The sequence below is a fragment of the Amblyomma mixtum genome, chromosome 3 (assembly GCF_055824585.1).
Source record: "Amblyomma mixtum isolate Tamu chromosome 3, ASM5582458v1, whole genome shotgun sequence".
NCBI lineage: Eukaryota > Metazoa > Arthropoda > Arachnida > Ixodida > Ixodidae > Amblyomma > Amblyomma mixtum.
The window spans coordinates 48,989,301-49,005,497 of record NC_143014.1 but is presented as its reverse complement, the minus strand read 5'-3'; the positions used below and the strand labels follow the sequence as shown (position 1 = coordinate 49,005,497).

The window sequence follows — 16,197 nt, the reverse complement described above, 5'->3', positions numbered from 1 at the left end:
AGTCTACTGAATTTTATCGACCATATTTTCTTTGCGGCAAACGATAGCTCTTTACTCAAATTACCGTTTAGCCAGCTTTGGTCCCAAGGAGTGCAGTAGAACATTTTAAAATAGAATTTATTAATGTGGGAACACATCTGTATGAGATGGTAGTCTCATCTGGCAACCATCTGGATTTCCGCCGCGCGGCGACAAACATGGCGGCGCCCGTCGAAGCCGGACTATAGTGAACTAGAATGTATTCTAGTGGCGCGAACGGCGACGCCCAGGCACGCCGTTTCGCATTGACGCCGCGAGGTGGCGCCACTGCAACCTTCTCTAGCAGACGTTTCAATGCATTCCGGCTATTATCTGGCATATACCGATGTTTGTGTGTGCTTATTTAGTGCAAAACGGCGATTCCTTCCTTATGGAGATTTATTCGGAGCTGCACGTACATTAGAACGCGTTAAATTCCAAATTGAGCTTGCCTTCACGGCTGCACTAGCTGCGGAAGTGCTCATCATTTACTGGCGTTAGCTACGGCTGATATCGGACGAGTGATCGCACACTACAAAGCATCCTGGCCACGGCAGGTGCTAGAGGCAGTGCATTCTGTCCAGCCGTGCAGGACCCGCCTTCTTAGAGGGCAAACTCAAGTATCAGCGAGAAACTGGCGGCGCGCTGTTCCTTAGAGTGGCCGGCTGACAGGCGCACGGGTTCTAGCTTTCCTCGTTAGCTGCGCGCGTCGGTTCATGTACCAATTCTTTCTCCTTTTTTGGAATTAAAGCCTATTATTGTAGTATGAAATTCGGCATTTTCAGACCAGCAGCCGCGAATTCTTCATTAAGCAGGATACCTGCATATTGTTAGGCAGCTGGGCAATTGCAAAGCTAAAGAGCAGCTTTGAGATGTTACGTTTTTGGATTTCATCCATGGTGCTAGTAGCTTGTTTCAGCACATCAAAAACTTTTGTATTGAATCCAAAGCCTGCCTTGTAGCAACTGAGATACTTGCGAAGAGTTGTTTTAGAGGGTAATGCAAGTATGTTCTCTTTTCGCATGTACTCATAGAGCTTTGCACTCCTCATTTTCATCACTATGCACTCCAAAACCCACTGTGGCGAGTACTTCATGCCTTTCGGACTCTTGCGTGATGACGCTTCAAATACGTGGTGTACCGCTTCGCGCTGTTTCGGAGGAAGCTTAGCGACTCTGGCAGCAAAATCTTCCTTGGCAATCTTTTTGTTTTTTGCCGCCATCGCGACAAGCCGCTCTTCCATGGAGGTGGTGCGTTTTCTCAGACGAGCTGTTCTTTCCTTTTCCAGCTTGAGCCGCAATGCAGACGATCTCTTCACCGACAGGTTGGCTCTGGTGCGCGCCGTCTGTGACTTTCTTGTAAGGAGCAGCTTTCGAAGGCCCTTGCATTCAGCGCAAGGAGTTCCTGAAAATTCAAATATTTGACCATAAGAATCACATGTACATAGACAGGAAATAATATAGCGCAGTTGTACTTAAAAAAAAAAAGGCTAAGAGGCCGAACTTACCTTCTTGATATACTTTTCCTCGACATTTTGTGCTGAAAATGCCACGCCCACTCACAATATGCTTGCCGCCCGTAGTTTTTCTGTCAAACGCTCCGTTATTTGACTGAAGTCTGTGTCCAGCATGGCTCCCTTGCAGACACAAATTCCCTCTGTCCCTCGCAGCGCATTGTCCGCTTCTGTCAGCGAACACACGACAGTGTCACTACATAACGCACCTCTAACGAATACTTGTGCGAGCACTTCATCTCCGGTGGCAGCAAACAAAACAACCTTGTCATGTACAACCTCAATTCTAGGGCTTGTTTCTATGCTTGTTGTCACAAAGCAAAGACTTGAGGCACCATCGTACATAAATCGGCACCAGTACTCAGGGGAAACTTCTAAACTACGAAGTGGACCAGTCGTGAACGCTTCGCTTCCCGATGAGTCCACAATTTCATTGTCGTCGTTCGCTGCGCTACTGACGGAATCCTGGCGCTTCTTCTTATTTGTTGACACGCTTGCTGGAGCTGGTCTTTTCCGCTGAGTCCTTGCTCCCACGGGCTTTACGGAAAGATAGGCCGGGCAATCAGGCAAGAGCGTAGGCACCGCGTCAGGTACCGCCTGGAATCCGCACTCTGCCGTTGATCACATGAACGTAGACGCGCAAAATGAAATGCGGCTCAAAGTGGTGCTCGCATACCGCAGCGGTTTCTGTGAGAGGCTTGTCCTGTCTTCGCAAACTCCGCTCGCACTTTTTTCGATGCTCCTTGTCCCTCGGAGCAGCAAACAAGGATGCTCCCGGAGCAAAACAGTGAGAGTCCCGTCTTTCTCTTTGCCATTGCGTACTTCACATGGTGCTTTCGAAGAGATATAAGACGTCTTCGTTGGTGCTACGCGAAACACACGTGAAATTTCAAGGCGACAAGCAGAAAAACGTGCGCAACGTACCGAACGCAAAGTCGCAAAGATTTCGACCGACGCGCGCGCGGTCCTAGAAAAGAGACCTGCAGCGCCACCAGCGGCCGTCAGTGGCGTCCGGCGTGTCAAGAGCGCCCATTTCCCTTCCGTTCGCGCCACTAGAAAGTATTCTAGTTCACTATAGCCGGACCTCTCGCTTCGGACTGAATTCTCGTTGTTGCTGCCTTTTTCAGTGCGTTCACTGGCCATAAATGGGGCGCCTGTCTTTCGCTTCGTCTCATTTCGCCTATAAGAAAACATATAAGAGATAAATTTGCTTTATTTTAATAATTAGAGTGACGATTCCGCCGCTCCTAGGCTTAAGTGGAGAGTCGGTTTGTTTACAGCAATGGTTCCCGTCCTAACGACCAGATGGCGACACTATAGGCTGAGTTTATTTTTGCGTCTCTGCTAGCATACGCTGAACTAAAAGTGGGAATGTGCCTGCGTTTTGCGTACGTGTAACTATAAATATTTATGTGATTTACAGAAAAAGCGAGCGGTACGCCTTCTACAGTTTACTAGAACAAAACGTGCGTTTCTCTGACATTGGGGCATACAAATGGTACGTAGTATATTCACTTATGCTTCTACAAAAAAAAGACTACCACTTTCTTGAACAAAATGAACGTTTGGGGTCGCCACCATGCTTTTTTACGCGACTTTTAACGCCGGAATAAAATATAAATTCCTGCCTAAAGCGGGCGCAGACCCCTCGTTATGGATGTTATAGGGTGCCAACTACCAGAATATGCCATTATTTATACACTCATCTCGGTGAGTAGACTGACCCCTTAAGGCGTCCGCACAGTACCTTGATTCGTAAAAAAAAAGAGGATAGCCATCGAATCAGCTGATTTTTTCTCTGGCTGCCATGTTTACGATGGCTGAGTATGTGGGCAATGTGTGTGGATGTACAAGGCTTAATCCTTTGAATCGGGCGGCAGCTGACGCCACCTAGCCGGCGCTTTTCCAGTGTCAGCGCACAAACTCAGTTGCAGAACTGAGGACGCTTCAATTGTTGTGCTTCATGTTGTTAAGTTTGAAACAGTTTGTTAGGAAAATAAAACGTTCACTTTATTAACGGCATGTTTACAGCAATACATTAGCATACGGTTCCTTAATGCGCAACTAAATGCTTCCTGGGTGGAGCCCTGCTACTAGCCACCACAACCTCGCTGCTAACTGGTTGATTTTGTGTCCAGCGTGTCGCGGTGTCATTTCGACGTCACAGTCTCAAAATTGAGACAAACTCGTAATCGCACCCCAGGCTTGTGCAGGGTCCCAAATGGCCGTAGCATATTCGATTTTAGGGCGTATTAGAGTTATATAAGCCAGTTTCTAAAAGCAAAGCTGCTTAAGCCGTAGGTTGTTCCGTTAGTCGTGCGCAGCGGTGGTTGTGTTCGCAGTAATGAGGTCATGGATGAATGGATGGATGGTAGCGCTTCCTTTGAAACGGGGTGGTGGCAATTGCCACCATACTCAGGTTTTTTTCCTTATTTTTGTTCAACTGTGTTGTTAATTCTCAATAAGATTCGCCATCATCTTTCGCTACGGTTTCCTACACTTCTAACCTGATGTCACCTCTCTGCTTTTCAGCCAGCAATCCTCCAGTCGCTTTTTGCTAACTTCCACTGCAGATTCATTTACACGACCATTGTTACCTTTAAACCCTAGGGCCTCAGGAAGAGTGACTGTGCCTTCGTCAACATCCGGCAACCACGGACGCCCCCTGTCGGAGCGGACGACAACTATTGTATTAGTTGTCCGCTTCGACAGAGGACATCAGGCGTCCGTGGGTGGTACTGAAATAAACACTTGTACATACTGATGCCTGTTCATTGATCTTGGGGGAAGGGGTGGGGGGGGGGTACTATAGAACACATAGGCACCATGGTGAGGTTCTTCAAGGCCATCAAAGAAAAAAAACACAATAAAGTGTCAGGCATTTATTCCTGATGATGCCGCTGTTCATGGCAATGCATGGAAGCAGGTGATGGGTCCCTCGAAGAGTCAGCTGCTTTGCAGGTAACATGCGCTACACAACTGGAGCATATGCTTGAATACAGTCACAAACAAGAACTGCAGGAGTACAATAAGGGACATGCTACACGCTTTGATGAAGTGCACAGATGAGACAGAGTTTCAGCAGTTGCTCTGAGCATTTCTTGGAATCCATTCCCAAGAGCGGCAGCTTAATTGCCTTGGAAAGTGCAGCACATGCCATCTTCGTTTTGATGGACCAGTTGCTGCGGCGCAGGCAAACTTAAGGATTAAGTCTATGTGCATATATATGTACTGCTCGTAATTTAATGGTTTGCCTGTTTCCTACCTGCATTGATAGAAATGAGTATAACCACGGTTAACTTAGTCGAACCAAACTCAACAGCATCGCTGTCATCAGTCTTACACGAGAGTGTAATCTACCCTACATTTTTTTTAACATGTATAGAGGCGTCTGAGGTTACGTTAAAGAAGACCAAGTGAGCGCTTAACACACGCTAGGGTGAGGTCGATATGGTGATGTCATGTTAGGTGAAACTGAAGGCGCATTTCGGGTACTTGAATGTTGTTAGTTCTACAGTATTGTGAGAATTTAAGTGGTTGGAATGCGTGCTGTATGACAAGGGAAAGATGTGTTTTGTTTCAGAAACGTTTAATGTCATTAACCAGGACGGGCACCATAAGCTCACTGCATTCAGGTCAGATTATAGGGATTGGCGGTCACTGTCACTAGTAATGTTACAGTAAATTACGCAGCTATCAGCGAAAAGTTGAACTCTAGATGTTACACAGGCAGGTAAATCATTAATATAGATTAGAAAGAACAAAGGTACGAGCAAGCTTTATTGTGGCACCCCAGATGTCACATAGTAGAGGAAGAGTTAGAATCAGTAACCGAGGCGAACTGTGTTCTAGATGATATAAAGTCCTTAACCCAAGCGAGCACGTTAGGGTGGATGTTAAGCTGTGCTAGTTTCAGCAGAAGTCTGTGATGAGGAACCCGATCACAAGCTTTTGAAAAATCCAGAAACACTGCGTCAATCTGAAAGTCCGCGTCAAGTGATAATAGTAAGTCGTTAACGAAACCAGCTAGTTGAGTGCCATTTGAAAATCCCTTGCGGAAACTGTCTGATATTTGAAATTAATGTTACCATCTTCAAGGTAGTTAATGCCTTTTGCTGTGGATGGTATGCTCAGGAAGTTTGCAAACCGTGCTCGTTAACGAGATGGGGCGATAAACCAGCGGAGAGGAACGCTCACTTGATTTAAATATAGGTATCACTTTGGCTATCTGCCAGTCATTAGGAATTAGTCCGTGTGATGATTGCGAAAACAAACAGGACAACACAGCTAATGCAGGTATCGGCCGAGGCGGCCGTACGCAGAGAACAAACACCCTCCGCGTCAGCCGTTATCAAAGACTGAATTAATTCGACCCGCACAGGCATTTGTAGATAAGCACGTATACGTGACATGAAGATTTGATCTACAAGTACACAAACAACCAAATAGCCAATCCATTAAATGAAAACTGAAACTAAAACCAATATTCAATCAATCACAGCTTTCACATTCCCAAAATAAGAAAAATACACAAACTCATATACACGGAATAGGCGCATTCACATTCCCAAGATAAGAAAAATACACAAAATCATGTACACAGAATAGGGACTTTTTTTTAAGTAAACACATAAAACAAAAGATATTAAATGTGTACGGGCATTGCATCTCATTCATTTACTCTCCTTCCTGTCAGGAAATGTATAAAGGCGAGGTGCAATAAACATTGTATCCACCTTTTCCAACGAATTCACACAGTGCTTTTTAAAGGTGCAATTCAAGAAACAAATACTCGGGATCCTGCATACTTCACAACAAATCAGTACAACATAATGGTGAGGAGTACAATCTCTAGTATAATTTTGCATTTTAAAAAAATGTTAGAACAGCTTGAAGTACTTAGAGTGAAAGCAGTAATTGGTTGCGTAGTAGAAAAGATTACACGGAAAAAACTGTTAACCAGTGTTATCTTTCTATAACGTTCCATACATGTGCACGATCAAGGGAATAAAAATAAATTTGCACCCCATTGGCTTCTAGCACTTGAAACAAAGCTGTATAGACAACATAATACATTTGTGAATGTACTTCACACTGATAACACATGAAGAGAACATGCCCCGGGTGAGGTCAAGGAGCTGAAGGAGAATAAAAATAACGGTGAAGTCAAGAAGGAAGAACAGCAACACAACAAGAAAAGCACAAGCATGCACAGCAGCAAGACAGCACACAAAGGGGGCAAGAAATGCAAGGCTTACATGGCCCACAGTATTTGAGGGAGGCAGCATCACAGACAAGCAGTGGTATTCTGGCAAAAGCTTCATTAATGCAGCATGATAACACTGGATGATGTGGATTGATTTTGGCAAGCCCTGTGCACTCCACGAGCAATCTACAAGAGGCCTCAGTCATGTTTCTAGCCCCTGATGTGCAAGTGTTCCCTCTACACTCCTGATCTCATACATATCAGGGCCATTGTTGGTTCTCTTTGAGCAGTGGATCACAATGCCGCTAGGCAACATTTACACCATACACTGACGCAATAAAGACCCTGTGATGCCACTATTGTGCACTGCAGGAGAGTAATGCTCAATGAATTGCGTTCACTTTCAAAGTAGTTTCCTTTACTGTGCACTAAAATAGGCAACTCTCTATGTACACTCAAAATATGACATCTACAGTTCAGTGAGGGGCACCACACCAGATGTAGGTGCTGAAATGTCGGCAAATGTCTGAAAGGACACTGAGGACCAATCAAAGTTGCTCTGCAACAGCCCTTGGTTGGCAATAACTTTATTAGTCCCACTTCAGTGGATCAGGTGAGGGTGGGTGAAGGGGTGCTGAACAGGGCGGCGGCGACCCTCAGGCCACTCTAGATGACCAGGCACTGTTTGGCTGCGGTGACCTTCAAGGCCCAGCCCATGATGCAAAGCTGTAGCTCTGCCCGTGAGCTGTGCAGAGCAGCCTCCCATCACTCCTATGATTCCATCCCTTGGAAAGGAGGTTTTGGTTTGTTTGGGCAAGCCTGATAGGTGCGTTTGAAATCCGCTTTGGTGCTCAAGCATAACTGACAGGTTGGAGATTTCTCCCCTCAATGTATGTATTAAACTCCTTCACTGCATGCAAAAAAAAAATAGAACACTTAAAATGCCTAGCGGTGTGTGCACATGGAGGGCAAATTGGTTTTTTGAGCATGATTAAGGCAGCTTGAAAAATGGTAAGCAAGTCTGATTCAGAGTTTCCACGAGGAGAGTGTTAAATAAATCAACCGGAACTATTCATCACCAATATAATGATAGAACAGGTTGCAAAATATTGCTGAAATTACAGTCATTGCAAGTGCCCCTGCACAAAATTTAAGCCCCCTGAAAAATTACTATCTTGTACAGCTTTGCTAGCTATTTTCTCTTGCAAAAGTATGAAACCAAACCAAGTCAGGTGGAAACAGGCTGCTATTCTTTTTCAACACTACAAGAATAATTTTTTTTTTCTGATTAACACCAAGTAATATCATTAGTGCTGCATGGTATGTGATGGCATCGCAATTAGTGCTAAGAAGTTATTGGTTGCCATGAGCAACCAGAAAAGGAAGGTATGGAAAGCCTGCACACACCACTGTCAAGGAGAGAGGCTGCCATTCAGCAGAAAACCCAGTGTTATCCAGCCGGCATTGTGTCAAAAAACAAGCTTCACGTGTGGATGTCCGCAGTGAAAGTCACTGAAAAGAGGATTTGTAATCTGAATCAAACGTAAGCACATGTCTGAAACTACTTCACTTTATAAAGTAATAGATTTTACGTACAAAAATTTTAATTTCTGTCTGCTTTGAAACCCTTGACCCCTGCATCGCCAGCCAGGCACGCTACCAACTAGGCCGTGTAGGCATATTGACTTTGCTGAGGTACGAAGGGGGAGGGAGTGATGTATGGATGCTGTTGGCATAATTTGAAGCTGAGTAATGTATTTACTGCAGTGAACTAGACATGTGCCAATTAGTGACAAAGTAATTACAGTAACATTATGCAGGTGAACTGCAGTGTGGAAGAGTTCAGACAAGAATGTGGAACCTGTGTTCAGGCAATTGTGATAAATGTGTGAACACGAATGAAGAACAGAGACTGTGTGTGTGAAGGAAAACCGCTGCAAGGAGCCATAAACACTGTCGTGTCATACCCGTGAATGCTGAGCTTAAGTGTCCCCCTACACTTTTGGGGAGTTGTCATGCCTCTTAGGCGTTGCATATTGCCTAAAAGGAATGAGGTGTCTTTTACATGCACAGTAAAAAGTTTGTGGAAGCCATTATTGGCAAAACAATTTATTTTCATCACTCAACTTCATGCATCCTAGAATTCATTATGCAGACTAGATGCGAATCATTACCTAGTGCAACAATACATATTGACGAATATGTCTCGTCTACAAAGATAAGAATTTTTTCGAGACAGACCCGTGTTTCATAAACGTTTCAAAGTGGTGTACATGCACATTAGTGTTGCCTAGTTTGCAAACTGAAGTAGCCACCAGTCACCTTTGCCAAACGGAAAAATGGCAGCACGGACACTGACGGTCCAGTCACACTAAGGGTGCAGAGGGTAAACAGGTTGTCTAGGATTTGTCTTAAAATAATCAAACAGCAACCCCAACTTATATGAAGCAAAGTGCAAGGGGACGAGTCAATGAAAATGGGATCTAACACAGTTTCACAGGGCGGACAGGTGGGTAGTGACCTTACATTCAAGGTTGCATTCAAGGTTGATAGCCCAGCACAGAAAAAGATCCCAGACCTGGGAAGACCGCCTGAGTAACCCAGAAAGAGCAATAGTGCTTACTACTACTACTACTACTACTACTACTACTACTACTACTACTACTACTACTACTGCTACTACCACTACTATTATGATCCATTTCCAGCTGACTTATTGAACCGGATCATGCCCTTCCAGCTACAAAATGCCATTTGGAGCTTTAGTATTGAAACACAAATTATGTCCAGCTGCATAATTTATACTTCCAGTTACCTTCAACTGAATTAATGTACAATTTGTAGCTTTTCGTCAGGGGTACAAATTTCAGCTAGAAGATGGGAATGGGTACACGTGTCAGAACACTGGCCAGGCCTTGCATTTTCATCTGGGAAATTGACCATGAAACAATTATGTGACTTTTCCTTCAGGAAAAATAGTTCACTGCTGTATAGCTACGTGCAGCATGTGAAAGAAGCAGTCGAAAGCAAGCATACAGAGGCAACCAAATGCCATGAGGCAAAGCATGTTGTGATCTTATCACACCAACAGTGCCACACAAGACGTGTTGCACCCTGAAGAAGAGATGTTGTAAATAACTAGAGACACAGCGACCATGCTATATGTTGAGCATGTTCTGGACTACTGGATCTCAACAAACACCAAAGCAAACAGAAAAGCACTGGTGAAAGCAAGTCCAGTCAACACCCTGGTGCTAGAAGGAAAACATTTTGGTGCCTTCCTGTCCTTCACTGAACTTAAGCACCAAATAAAATGTGCGTTGTGTACAAACAGAACACATAGGGAGGCACCACACGAAGGGGCGGCACTTCTTCGCCATCACCAAAGCATGTGTTGAAGCACACACTCAGCAAGTTGGCAGATGGTAGACTAAACACTTGGGGAACTTCCTGACTCGCACATAACTGCAGCACCCGTCAAAAATGATCTCTACTGTCATGGGTACCACCAATACGGTCCTATTTAAAGAACAGCACCAAAATGATGACTTCACCAGCTTCCTTGCAGTATGCTATGAAACTTGAAGCAGAGCAAATGCACGCTGATTACTTGCGGCATAGCTACACGTGAAAACCACGGCAGTGAGTGCAATGCCTGCACACAGCTGCTGATCATGCACTTCCTGTCTGTCAGGTAGAATCCAAATGGTGCTGGGTCCTCCTCCTTGTTGTAGATGTTGGTGCTCCTCCTATTATCACCATTTGCCAGTGGTGTCATGGTCCTGCAGCTGAGTGTGGATGAATATGTTGTGTTGCACAGTGCAAGCTCCACTGACCTTCGCAGAGAACTCTTGACCATGCCGTACAATGACCATGACACCTTTGCAGACACCTCATGTAATCGTTCAGGAGCCCAGTATGACAACCCAGCTAGGCAGCCAGTCCAGCCGAGGGGTGAGCGAAGATGAATCTGGCATCATGGCTCCCGAGCACACGAGACCCCACGGTGAGAGTGGTCCACCACATCTGCATAAGATGCACACCATCACCTGCACGTTAATCATTAACGCTGTGCACTGAAATCTCCCAACAATCTAGACATTGCGTTTCCAAATATGTGAAATGGTTGAAGCCACAAGTTCAACTATATTCTAGTGCTACGTACAAATGTAAAATACGCTGACTGCAAAATCAATCATTAGTATCAAAACGAAGTGTTGCCATATAGCTAGAGGTACTTGATGGCACATTTCCCAAACTGATGGACACAAATAATTAATAGTCTTTTTATACTCAAGAAAACCACCACAGAATGCACAGCAAGGAAGGGCACAAGTTGAACTGTTTATGACTACCTTGAGTTTTTTAGTATATGCATGCTTTTGCATTTTGCACCAATTGAAATGAGGCTACCTTGACATTGGTCACTAAGAGAAATCCCAAGCCACCGAACAACACTGTGTGTCACCCACACCTATCTCCACTGTCACCTGAAAAGTACAGACATGATTAATTTACATTATTTTCATATGTGGTTCTATTTACACTGTTCTTGCTTGCTCAATAAACTATATATAAATGCAGACAGACATCATTGGCCACATGCAATCTTACTGCAGGCAAACATGGTATCCCTTCATGCCTGCCACAACACACTAAGCACGTGCTCACCAGTTTGACGATTTCCATGCGGGCAGCACATGGACATGGACTGCACATAATTGGGTCATGGATGGATCCCGCACGGACTTCTTGTGAGCTGGAACCTTCACCAGCAGGAACACCACACCTGTAAATAAAATGTACAAGACTCATATATGTATATTTGTTTTCCGTGTGCCCTTAGAAAAATAATTTTTTCCACCCTCCTACGGTAATTTCCACGTGACTGCTGTGTAACTGATGATGTAACAGTTATGGAAATTTCAGCTTGAATAGCGAAATCACTTTTGTGTGCTTCATTAATAATGCTTAAGCCAGGTTATAGTATTCTTTTAGGGTTTCAAGCAATTTTGTTTTCACACTTAAGGAAACTACGCCTTCCAGCTGATTTCACCGATGCTGCCTTTCACATTCATCAACACCAAAAACAAAGAAATCGACCAACGTAATAGCATGCTAGGCTTTGTTTTCTCAACTTGGCGCTGTGTGCAAAAACTGAAACACAGTTTGAAAAAAGCAACGCGAAATGCAGAATACAAATTTCGGATTCGCAGCATGCATCCTGCATATACTCCTCTGCTTGTTTTAAAGTCATTTCCAGCATGCATGCGAAAGGAATGAGAATGATACTACACACACAAGGAAGTCTCGTCGAGAAGCGCGACACATTCCTGGAGTTTGTTGCTCGACCGCGCGAACATCCGTCGTGTCGGTTGGTTGGTTTGGTTTATGGGGTTTAACGTCCCAAAGCGACTAAGGCTATGAGAGACGCCGTCGTGGAGGGCTCCGGAAATTTCGACCACCTGGGGTTCTTTAACGTGCACTGACATCGCACAGTACACGGGCCTCGAATTTCTCCTCCAAAGAGGAGAAATTCGAGGCCCGTGTCATCCACTCATCACGCGCGCAAAGCCCATCCGTTCAGCGACGTTTCACTGCTGGTGATCGCCCCTCAGAGCTCGACAGTTCGGCACTGCTTCTCGCCGCAATGCATCCTTGCATAGCCACCACATCATATGCCTCGTCAGGTGATTGCACAGACGAGATGTCTAGTCAGAGACAACTCGAAAGCATCGCGGTGACCGCGAAAATCGCTCACCTTTCCCCATAGAGTTTCTTACTACTACCTAGAGGGAAAGCTGGCGGCGCTGCACTTCAGCCAACATGGACGCTCAAAGCATCATGGGGCGGTGAGCTACTTGTTGCGGCACAGTCGTAGTTTTTCGGGAACATGGAGTGGCAGTACTAAGGCGTTTCATTCCGAAAACGTAGTTCATCTGTGCGCAGACGACTTTCGCGCGAACGCAGTGTGCAAAAGCCATAGTAGTGAAGACGCGACGACACACGACGCCAATAAAAGGTTTTACTCTTCCGAAATACCATTAAAAAACCTCTTAAAGTATCTAAACAACAACATTTTTTCTGAAAACATATTTACTTTTAAAAGTGCGCCTGTTAATTACGAAATATTAGTTTTTTTAGTGTTCATCACTTGGCCAATAGGAAAGCTAGTCATATCTTATTTTAGGCAAACTTTGCACTTAAATGCTTTTCTGCTCGTTTGTTGCAATCATTAGACAAGATATTGAATGTTAGGACGTTTGTAGCTATCAAACAGCTTTATTTCTTGATTATTTTTTGGCCAAAAGTTGCAGTTCCGCAACAAGTAGCTCACCGCCCCATGATGCTTTGAGCGCCCATGGTGGCTGAGGTGGTCACGTGGGGTCTCCATGCAAACTCCCATAGACGGCTTGCCAGCTTTCCCTCTAGGTAATAGTAAGAAACTCTATGCCTTTCCCACTTCTAGGGTTTAAGAAACGACGAATGAATGCAACGAGCAGCAAATCGCAGCGCCAAAACCATGGAGGAAAAAAAACTAAGGAGGGAGCATGACGTCACGCGGCCAGCGTTCGCAAGCCGAGTGTTTTGAAGTCGTTTTCTCCCTCAGTTTTTGGCTCTCCGAGCCGGTCCTTTATGTTTTGATTCCGGTATTTTTTAGTGCGCGCGTATGCGCGACCCGCGGCGCGGGCGTCTACAGCAAGGAAGTTGATCTACAGTTAGTCTGCCGCGCTAATCGGCGCATGCGCGCGCGCAGCGGGGCTAGACTTTACCGCACGCTATCACGTGGTGCGGTCACGGGGGGACACACTCTCTTTTTTTTGCTATATCTTTACTTGTAAAGACTAGGCTTCAAGGTTGTCGCGGGACGCTCCCTCCTCAGTTTTTTTTCCTCCATGGCCAAAACCGCCATTCGAGCAAATTTCGTGCTACACTAACCGCACGGACGGATGATTTCTCACTGCGAGCGAAGGGTTTGCAACAGGAGAGCAGCTAGCGCCCCTATGCGGCTCTACGCATAAGCGTTCACGCTGTCAAGGGTTTCTTATTTCAGATGCGCCCTTATAACGCGATATCATTGCATTGTGCAATCGAAACAAGACTTTTGTAAGCTTAGTTTTGTCTTGAAATAAATACCCGTTAAAATGCTGCTACAACGCCGTATAAATCAGCTAGGTTTTTTTTTTGTCTATAGTAGGATACAACTTAAAAAAACAGCAGTTGCTAACACTGGGCCGCGGTCCGTGGCGTCCTGTATTACTCCGCTGGCCAATCGAAAAAGCAAACGAAACCAGTTTTTTAATGTTTGACTATATCAAACACTGCACGTAACAAAATTCTAGTGCTCATAACATTTTTCTTGTGCTAAGCTTCTTGTTTATGTAACAGGAAACTCTTAAGCAGTGCACTATTTTTTCGTCGTGGAGGAATTCTGTGCGCGGAGGCTGATTGTGGGCGGAGCTTCACTGCAGACTTAAGTTGTATCCGACTATAGCTTTCTTTCTAGTTTTTTTTTCTCTCTCGTTTTTTTTTTTGCCTTTTCTTATGTATGACCGTCAGACACTTGTATCCCCCCCCCCCCCCTTATGTAATGTCCCCACGGGACCCTTAAGCGTTAATAAATGATGATGAAATCAGCATTTCACTAACTCATTTGCATGATTCGGGCACCTTTCGCCGGGCAAAATGATGGCGGCGAATTTCAGCCATTTTCTGCAATGGCGGCACAACGTGAATGTGATGAAACGTCATTCTGACATCACTCCAAAATGTGTGTCTATCATGTGATATTGTTCCAACCAATCAGATTTTAGGAAGTTGCCATTTCCAGTGTGCAGTTATTTTCTCCAAATTGGCAAGTCGAGCGTAAGTGCTCTCGCACAGACCACTTGTAGCGTCTTTTCCCTTCACAATCACGTATATGTACAGTCAGGGACAAAAGTCTCCGGACCACGTGTTCCACAAACGGGCTGGAGACCGCACTTGTGGAGATGAAAGAACGAAAAATTAACTCTTACCTCCACAAGTGTGGTCTCCAGCCGCCGACTAATAGCAGAGCTATGGGTTTCTTTAGAAGAACTCGTGGTCCGGAGACTTTTGTCCCCGACTGTACCAGCCAGGCACCAAGAATAGCGCTGCGAAAATACATTTTCAATGCCACGTCAAATCGGCGTCACCGCAAAAAGTGCGCCTGTAATCGACCCTGATTAACACGCTCATTGACGGCGATTGACACTTCTGAGAGCCAATCAGAGAGGCAATATGGTGCCGACAGGCGAATGTGAATATCGAGAATCGGGCCCCAGGACCAGCGACTTCTTTAGAGAGCGGCTTGGGCCACTATGAAACGACGCAGAAAAGCTAAAATCAGCTGTACAAGAAAAATTCCACTTTCTACTAATGGCAAAACATGCCAGAAGCTTGTTTGAAACTACGTGAAGAGCCGATTACACTTTGAACTAATTGATTTTTTGCGATTACAATATGGACTGCGTTTCATCTAACCCATCCTCGCGTTGCCATTGTATTATCGGCCGATGCGGCCACAATAGAGCCAATGCAACAGTTACCAAAGAAAAAATTCCTTCGACGCGCACTAGTATTAATAGATAACAAGCACGTGACACAGAGCCAATTTATGGTAGTCGTCAATCTTCTTCAACGTCGTACACGAAAATGTCATCGAAACAGTTCCTCTCACTTGTCTGCAATTTCCCCACCGAAATGCGATGACACTGAAGTGGATGAGAGCAACTCACAATTTCAGCATCCCCTGGGCACACCAGGACCAGCGACTTCTGAGGAGAGCGGACTGGGCCACTACGAAACGACGCAAAAAAGCTAAAATCGGCTGTACAAAAAAAATTTCGCTTTCTACTAATGGCAAAACATGCCAGAAGCTTGTCTACAAGTACGCGAAGAGTACACAAGTACACAAGCGCAAACAAGCAAAAAGTGAATCCATAAAATCGAAACCGAAACTAAAATAAATGGATAAAATATTAGGAGAGGCGGTTGCGTCATATTTTACGAAGCCGGCTTTCCGCTGCGTCCCCCTTCTTGGCCGCCGTCTCAGCGCGCTTCGCTACTTCTTCGGTCGAAGTACTTGCTGTGATGATGTTCGATCCTGTTCTTAGTCTGACTATAAAGTCTTCATTCGTGAAGTTGTTGCATGCCTCGGTGATGGCTCGCGCGATTTCTATCGCCTTCAGCGCCTTGATCGGCAGGCCATTCTTTGGTCTGAAGATGATTTTTGCGAGCAACGGAGACGCCTAGTTGCAATTACGGATTTGTAGCCAGCGGTTAGTAATAGCCATATCAATTTTTAGAATTTCGAAAACGCGATTACCTTCCCCGCTGTGGCTCAGGAAAATCTGGCTGCACCGTGCAAAATACATGCGCTTTTTAAAGCTTGCAGGCAAAGCAACCCCTCCAGTGCACGTAACTAGTCGAAAAAGCC

At 45.1% G+C, this 16,197-nt stretch overlaps 2 protein-coding genes across 8 annotated transcripts in view; one reads left to right on the top strand and one right to left on the bottom strand.

The window, feature by feature from the left end:
• The window catches only part of LOC149350121 (uncharacterized), a 602,760-nt gene that overhangs the window by 467,130 nt on the left and 119,433 nt on the right, over window positions 1–16,197 (top strand). The window lies entirely within an intron of this gene.
• Window positions 4,399–15,654, bottom strand: LOC149350127 (uncharacterized). Of its 6 annotated transcripts, none has more exons than XR_016290230.1 (5): window positions 15,497–15,654; window positions 14,756–14,872; window positions 11,409–11,526; window positions 10,574–10,786; window positions 4,399–10,519 (listed from the first exon to the last, which is right to left on the bottom strand). XR_016290230.1 is itself a non-coding variant. In XM_089579094.1 (4 exons), exons 1-4 carry the CDS (start codon window positions 15,505–15,507, stop codon window positions 10,643–10,645), a joined length of 390 nt encoding a protein of 129 aa, XP_089435220.1. In that variant the 5' UTR covers window positions 15,508–15,654; the 3' UTR covers window positions 4,399–10,642. The 6 variants fall into 6 exon arrangements, 4 of the variants coding, with proteins under 4 accessions (XP_089435220.1, XP_089435221.1, XP_089435222.1 ...); XR_016290231.1 differs by having other exon boundaries at window positions 10,574–10,763; XM_089579094.1 differs by having other exon boundaries at window positions 4,399–10,786.